This window comes from Leptonychotes weddellii, chromosome 7 (assembly GCF_054177405.1).
Source record: "Leptonychotes weddellii isolate Sample4059 chromosome 7, ASM5417740v2, whole genome shotgun sequence".
NCBI lineage: Eukaryota > Metazoa > Chordata > Mammalia > Carnivora > Phocidae > Leptonychotes > Leptonychotes weddellii.
In genome coordinates, this window is record NC_138375.1 from 34,743,268 (window position 1) to 34,751,544 (window position 8,277).

The window sequence follows — 8,277 nt, forward strand, 5'->3', positions numbered from 1 at the left end:
ATACTTTTACTGGAAAGTATGTTGAACTATATGTAAAGGATATTTCCTTTTTTTTAGAATAGGGAAGTTACAAAAATAATGTTTTTTAAATGTGGTAGATAAGTATCTGGGAGTTCTGAGTGGCTATATGATTCAATTCAAGGAATAAAGATCATTCTATTAGGGACAAATTGGAAGATAGACATTTAAAAGGTCTACTTCAATTTCTTTTTGAAGCAAGCATCACCAAGTCAATAATAATTTGAATTTAAATGTAAAAATACATTTATTTCCAGAAATTGAAGTAATTTGACCAAAACCAAGAGTACATTTCTACCAGTGAAAAAGGAAGCTAATTGATATGTATGGTAAATTAGGCATTGGGCCTAAAAACATATAGTGAGAAGAAATATAGAGAAGAAAAATATATTAGTGAGAAGAAAAAGAGAAGACAGGAGCACATCTGAAATCACTTCTGCATACTTAATTTTTATTTTGAGCTCCCTTGTGTTCTATTCAAAAAGCCATTTAAAGTTAAAAAGAATGATGATCAATAACTTCCCATCACAATCTCATCTTTTCCATTTCTCTCTTTTCCTCACATTTTTTTCATCTCTCTCTTTTCTTTACAGTAACAGAGCAAATACCAGGCTAGGCCATTCAAATTAAATGATGATTCAAGTGCAGACCACAAACTAGAGAAAGTAATGATCTAGTGGAGAAAGACGTATAGTCTCAATTCAATATCAGAAACATATCTATATGAGCTCATACCTCTATGAGCACAGAGAAATATTTAGAAAGGCTAGAAGGTAAACAGATGTATTTCAAGTAAACTGTCTTACCAGAAGCAAGTATGCACATATAGTCCACTTTTACATTAGACTATTGGTTTTTAAATATCAATTTTAAAGATAGTACTTTATATTAAGGAATTTAATGTGAAATCCTTATATACATATCATCATATATATTATGTTTTCATTTTTATCTGGTTTCAAATTTTAACAGTATTTGTGACTTAATATAGTTACGCAGCCAGTATTTACTATTAGGGTTTCTCTTTCTTTTTTAAATTTATGATTTGGAAGGGAAGGAGATTCTCTCTCTCCTTTTCCCTTTGCCCCTCCCCTCCCCTCTCTCTCTCTCTTTCTCCTTTCCTGTTAAAAAAAATATATATATATATGTATATACACATATAGAGAGATAGTTATACTTTTCATTATGCATTTTCTCTATTGATGTGGAATGACTCTGTTTCCATTCAATACAAATATGGCGATTCCTCCCTTTTTGCCCCAGACATCTTCAGATATCATTCCTTTTTAATTTTTGTTATTATTTTGCATCACTTTGTTTGTAAATACCATAAACTTTGATATCATCTTTTTGAGCTAATCTAAGATTCATTATCTCTTAACAGGATAATTAAATTCACTTTTACAAAAAGGTTTCTTTGGTGTTATTCTTTTATTTGTTTAGCACGTTTTTTTAAATTAATTTTTTTCAATTTGTTTTTTCTGTCTTTTTTTAGTTTTTATTTTCTTCAGTATAATTTTAAAACAAATGAGTAATATTCTTTAAGGGTTCAAAAATGATTCTTTAATAACACCAACCTAATTATCAAAGTCAAGACATAGTCTCTTTAATTAATTGAATTTACCACTTTCCCCATGAGAAAATCAGAGTTAGAGACTATCCTAAATGTTCCAGGATGGTGAACATTCTTGGGAAAGTTATATAATAAAATCAGGTCTTTGTGAAGAAAGGCAAAGTTGGAACAGAAAGAATTTGGAGGAAAGAGTGGGGAGCAAATTAAACACCAGGGAGTCTGTGACTAACGTATGAGTTCAATGGTGGTGTCTCTCCTCTCTCTGATTTCACAAATCTTAAGTAAAAATTCTGGAAGAATCATGAGATTACTGTGCTAGTACTGTTCGCACACTTTCTCTGTCCTCCACCTGCAGACCATCATCACCAACTCTGTACCTAACTGCTATTCATTCTTCAGCTTTCAGAGTAAACCCACACCAGGGGAGCTCAAACCCCTCAGTTTCATATTCTCAGAGTACCCTATATTTTTTTCTCTATAGAATCTAAGAGAACTGTAATTAATGCTTGTGTAATTATGCCTGCCTCTCCCAGACTCTATAAACTCCATGAGGGCAGAATTGAAGTAATTTGAACAAATCCAATAGTGTGTGTTTCATGTAGGAAATAAGGATGCCAATTTATATGCATGGCAAATTTATATGAAGACAAGAACACTGTTTAATTTGCTCACTATTTGCTCACTGGAGCATAGCACAGAGGTCATAATCATTGAATATCCATTGAATGAATATGCAACTATTAAATAATGATGTATATTTATTGACTTGCAAATATGTCCCTTGTGTATAGTTAAGAGAAAAAGCAGATTATGAAACATCATGCATTTATATCTCATTCCATTTAAAAATAGTTCTATTGAACATATTGTATTCAAGATGTGCATCAGCATATGCTAGTCTAAAGAATATATTTTAAGCTATTAATTTTATTTATATCTGAAAGATAGAATTAGATGTGGTGTACTTATTTTTTATTACTCATTTATTTTTTATTTTTATTTTTTATTATTATGTTCAGTTAGCCAACATATAGTACATCATTAGTTTTTGATGTAGTGTTCAACGATTCATTAGTTGTGTATAACACCCAGTGTATTTTTTTGTTTCTTTATACCTGCTGAATATATTATTAACATGCATTACATTTAAAAATTAGAAAATCAGGGGCACCTGGGTGGCTCAGTCATTAAGCATCTGCCTTCAGCTCAGGTCATGATCCCAGGGTCCTGGAATCAAGCCCCGCATCGGGCTCCCTGCTCGGCATGAAGCCTGCTTCTCCCTCTCCCACTCCCTCTGCTTGTGTTCCCTCTCTCGCTGCCTTTCTCTGTCAAATAAATAAATAAAATCTTTAAAAAAATTAGAAAATCAAAATTTATTTTGGAAAAAAATACCTTGTTGGTAATAGAATTGAACTTTTAATGAAAAATAGAATTTTCTCCAATCACAATTCTCCAAAAGAAAAAAAACACAATTTTGAAATCCCTCACAGATGTTTTGAAATGGAGTTCAAGTAAAGTCAGAACTTCCAAGAAAGAGGCAGTTACCATAGACCAGGGTATTGATATTATGAGCCTGAAATAGAGAAGTAACGGTACTTTTTCTATTTCAGTTCTATGAATAATTGGACACAGACTTCAGATACAAGACTGTAGAAACAAAACTGACAGCATATTGGACATGGTTTTTTGTTTGGGCAGTGTTTAGAACACTACCTACACAGTGATCCAGAATTTTTTACCACAGGTATTTCCTGTATTCACCTCTTCAATGATTCCATCATGCAGAGTGGTCTACTACTCTTAAAATAGCTCCCATGATATCTATAAGATATTTTATGTTCTCTTCTGTCATTACGTCAACTGATAGAACAAAAATTTCACTCCTCTTGCCAGACTCAAAATTTAAAAGAAGCAAGTTAATAACAACTGTCACTCTTCAGCTCCCCTTGAGTCATTCCGATACCCTTGTTCCTGTCTAACCCATCCAATTTTGCTCTTTTCTCCTTTGTTACCCAAACTTAATGGGATACATAACTATATTACTCACGTGTTAAAACTTATTCCGTAATTTGTGTCCTTATAAATACATGATTTGATATTTCTTTGTATTTGATATTTTCCCAAGAAAAATTGGAGATATAGAATCCCCTTCTATATCTACTCTACTGCTCATCAGTATCTTAAGTATAATGGCAAAAATAATAAAAGAAAAAACCAACAAATTTAATTGTGCAATGCTCATTATATTCCAGGCACTGTAATAAATAGTATTGATTACTGCCATTTTACAGATCAGAGAAATAGAGCAACTTGTCCTAGTTTGCACAACTAAAGAACAAGCATTTGATCTCAGAGATAATGAACCCCAAATGTTCATGTTCTAAACTATTTCTCCCTTCATCTACTCTTTCTTTCCTCTGGGTAACTATTTGTTTAATATTGTATTTACTATCTCAGGTAACTCTGCACAATAGAATTGATGGTGTGGGAAATAATTCTCCTCCTAAAGGATGGTGGGAATATGACTATGGCAAGTGAGAACTCTGGAAGAACAGGAACTACTACTAACATCAATAGTAGCTGAGGAGTACCTGGAAGGTCCAGTTGGTTAAGGGTCTGACTCTTGGTTTCAGCTCAGGTCATGATCTCAGGGTGGTGAGATCCATGCTCAGAGCAGAGTTTGCTGAGGACTCTCTCTCTCCCTCTTCCTCTGCCCCTCCCACTCTCTCTCTAAATTTAAAAATCTTAAAGATAGAAAATAGTAGTTGAGATGGATCAGAGTTGGCAATGTCTCTTTTTTTTTAGATAAAATAAACATTCTACCCCAGAGATCACAATGTAAAGAGAATAGGATTTGAAATCAAAGACTTGAGTATAAAACTGGGCTCCACAATTAATTAGCATAATGATGTTGGATATCACATTATGATATGGTGTCACATTGCCCAGTACCTACCTAGCACATGACAGCATTCAGGTATTTGCTTAAGGATTTTTTTGTAATGTAATGTGAGCTAGTATGTACATTTCATGAGTATAAATCCTTGCTTGTCTTCTTTAGTAGTTTAATTTTAATGCCTATTGGCACATTGTATGTGTCCAATTGATATTTATTGAACAAACCAATTAGATGATTCAGAATTTTTTAAAAACTTACCTTCTTTATCTCTACAATGGAAATGATATTTCTGATAACTGAGTGGCTTAACATATTTCAAATTCCTAGTCTAGAATATACTTGGTGCTATATTCTAATAAATATACTTCAGGCTCTATTTCAATAGATGTTAGCTCCCTATCCTGCCCCAAACCCCTGATTAATTTAGGGACTAAGTTATATGTATTAGTGTTTATTCTAGGCTAACTTAAAGCCTATGATAAGTACATTCTCGAGCTTGGTCCTTTGGATGGGCTTGAAATACAAGAAAAGCTCAGAAAAGAGGGTCTCAATTGAGTTGATTGAAACATATGAAAATTCTAATTAGTGGAAGTTATGCAGTGGATAACTACTGTGCATTCTAAATTATATTTATCCATTACAACTTTGTCATCAAATATTGGATATGGCCTATAGTTAGCGTCACTGTAAATTTGCATTTCAACTGGAGAAAAAGACACCTTCTTTTTGTCTTCACTGATTAACATTTTCAAGCTCTGTAATTTTCTTGCTGCACACAGAAACAAAGCAAGCCAAGCTCATACAGAAAGCCTATTCTCCAAGATATAAATATTTGCTATTCAGAAAATCTCAATGAGGGTTTAGTTATTTTAAACTAAAGAAAGAAAATTACTAGTAATGATTGGTTTCAGCTAACGAAATGCTTTTATGCAAATATGTGAACCCTAAATATGACCTGGAAACAAAAGACTGCTTAACAGTTACTATTAAGCAATACATTAGTAGATCAATTAAACAGAACTTCTTTCTAATGAGTATGTGGTACAGAGGTTGCCATAGAAACCTGGAAAGGAAAAGCCCTTGAATGCTAATTTTTCATTATAAGACTGTAAAATACTATAGATCTGGTGGTGGCTGGTAGTAACTGAAGTTGAATTAGGTCACTCTGAAGAACCAACTTTTTGTATTTGTAAGGTGGCTTTGCGAAGATTATGTATTAGATTCTACTGTCTCACTCTTCTGGTATTTAGATATGCCACTCAAATACGCCATCTGTCTGGGTAGCCTCTTCGATACAGATCTGTGTTTAATAAGCCTAAAGTTGAGATTGTTCCAAGAAGAGAAACATGCAGAAAAGTTAATATGAACATGGTCTTCACTCCTTTTTATGCTGTCCCAGTGAAACATACTCCAGCACTTTGTGTACCAAAACCATGAAATTGGGCTTTACAGTTGTGTTGCAGCTGTGCCAGGGAAGAAACACAGTAATGGACAAAGAAAGAAGACAAAGTGAAATACAGACCCAATGAAAGAATTGGCCAACCCTATAAGAAGATCTGGAAATAAAATGGTCCTTCAGAGTTAGGCTGTGTTGGACCAAGAAAACTGAAACTTTATTCCACCTGTTGATGGAGTTACTGAATGCATATTATGTGGAAGGGATGTGACCATAGGCAAAAACAGCTCTCCACCTTTAAGATCGAAGCGACAGATGACCACTTTTCTCAAGGCTTTCATAGCACATTGAAGGGGAATTGGGCAGCAATTCTGCATGCACTCACAAAATGCTTAAATCAAATGTTTAAAGGCAAAGATCAAATTAAATCCATACATCTTTTCTTTGTGTATGTAATGAGAATTATCTCAACAACATGGTTAATGCTATATTTGTGAACTGTGATCTCTAATCATCAAAATATCAAGAACAATTAAAACTATCAATTTGAGTTGAGATAATAGTGTGAGATTACATCAAGAGTGAATTTTACATTGTTAAAAGAAAGTGTATAAAAAAAAAATCCTCACCTGTTCATTGTATCAGCATGTGGGGAATCTAACTGAAATAGGGAAATGACAGAGGAATATTCCCAGATATGTCCCATTCAAAAAATAATCACATATGTTTAAGCAAAGGGAAAGAGACCACTATAGTTAAAAAAGTAATTAATGTACACTCATTTGGAAAACATGTAGTTGAAAATACATAATATTTTATAGTAACAGTGTGAGAACACTGAAATTAAAAAAATATTTCATTCTCAAATATGTCAATGTCTCTGAGACCATAGAATTATAGACAGGGGACATTACCACCAAAATGACTAACTTTAATGTTGTTCAAGTCTGTATGAAGGTTAAGGAGGCTAAGAAGAGTGACAAAACATTTATTAGAAAAATTATTAAAAAAAGGAAAAATTGGCCTCTTCCTCGTCCTCCAGCCTGCGTTCATGGCCACCGCGGCGGCCGAGGAGCCCTTCCCCTTCCACGGCCTCCTGCCCAAGAAAGAGACCGGGGCCGCCTCCTTCCTCTGTCGCTACCCGGAGTATGACGGGCGGGGGGTGCTCATCGCCGTCCTGGACACGGGGGTCGACCCCGGGGCTCCGGGCATGCAGGTTACAACTGATGGAAAACCAAAAATCATTGATATCATTGATACCACAGGAAGTGGTGATGTGAATACTGCTACAGTGGTGGAGCCCAAAGATGGCGAGGTTGTCGGTCTTTCAGGAAGAGCACTCAAGATTCCTGTGAGCTGGACAAATCCCTCAGGCAAATATCATATTGGCATCAAAAATGGCTATGATTTCTATCCAAAGGCACTCAAAGAAAGGATACAGAAAGAACGGAAGGAAAAAATCTGGGATCCTGTTCACAGGGTGGCCCTTGCAGAAGCCTGTAGAAAACAAGAAGAATTTGATGTTGCCAACAATTGCCCTTCTCAAGCAAATAAACTAATCAAGGAGGAACTTCAAAGTCAAGTGGAATTGCTAAATTCTTTTGAGAAAAAATACAGTGATCCTGGCCCTGTGTATGACTGCTTGGTGTGGCATGACGGTGAAGCCTGGAGAGCCTGCATTGATTCGAATGAAGACGGGGATTTGAGTAAATCTACCGTATTGAGAAACTACAAAGAGGCCCAAGAATATGGTTCCTTTGGCACAGCTGAGATGTTAAATTACTCTGTTAATATATATGATGATGGAAACCTGCTCTCCATTGTGACCAGTGGAGGTATTCTGTTTCAGATTTGCTAATTAGAGATAAACTTTTGACATGGTAAGGTATTGAACTACTATAGTCTTAAAGCAGCCTTAGAGAGAACTTAACTTTAGCAATTCTACCTAAAGAACTAGGTATGGGATAATAAATGGGATTTGAATCCCTTAGTAAGGTATTGTTTTCTTTAAAGTCATAACGATGTAGGATCCATTCCAAGAGTAGTACAGGCATAGTCCAGCCACGAAAAAATCATCAACATAATTCGTATTATGGAAATTCCTTTGGAAGGAACTTTACTTCTACATACTACCTCTTAAGCAATTCACCTACAAGTACAAAGTCAGGTAAAAAGATCCTCATACGGGAGCGCCTGGGTGGCTCAGTCATTAAGCATCTGCCTTTGGCTCAGGTCATGGTCCCAGGGTCCTGGGATGGAGCCCCGCATCGGGCTCCCTGCTCCGCAGGAAGCCTGCTTCTCCCTCTCCCACTCCCCTTGCTTGTGTTTCCTCTCTCGCTGTGTCTCTCTCTGTCAAATAAATAAATAAATAAAATCTTTAAAAAAAAAAAA

At 35.2% G+C, this 8,277-nt stretch overlaps 1 protein-coding gene across 1 annotated transcript in view; it reads left to right on the forward strand.

Moving 5' to 3' along the window:
• Positions 1-6,911: 6,911 nt before the first annotated feature.
• Positions 6,912-8,277, forward strand: part of LOC145722514 (tripeptidyl-peptidase 2-like) — a 306,110-nt gene continuing 304,744 nt past the window's right edge. The window contains exon 1 of the mRNA XM_081825795.1: positions 6,912-7,721. Coding sequence (XP_081681921.1) covers positions 6,938-7,721 — 784 coding nt within the window. The 5' untranslated portion in view covers positions 6,912-6,937. The remainder of the gene's footprint in view (positions 7,722-8,277) is intronic.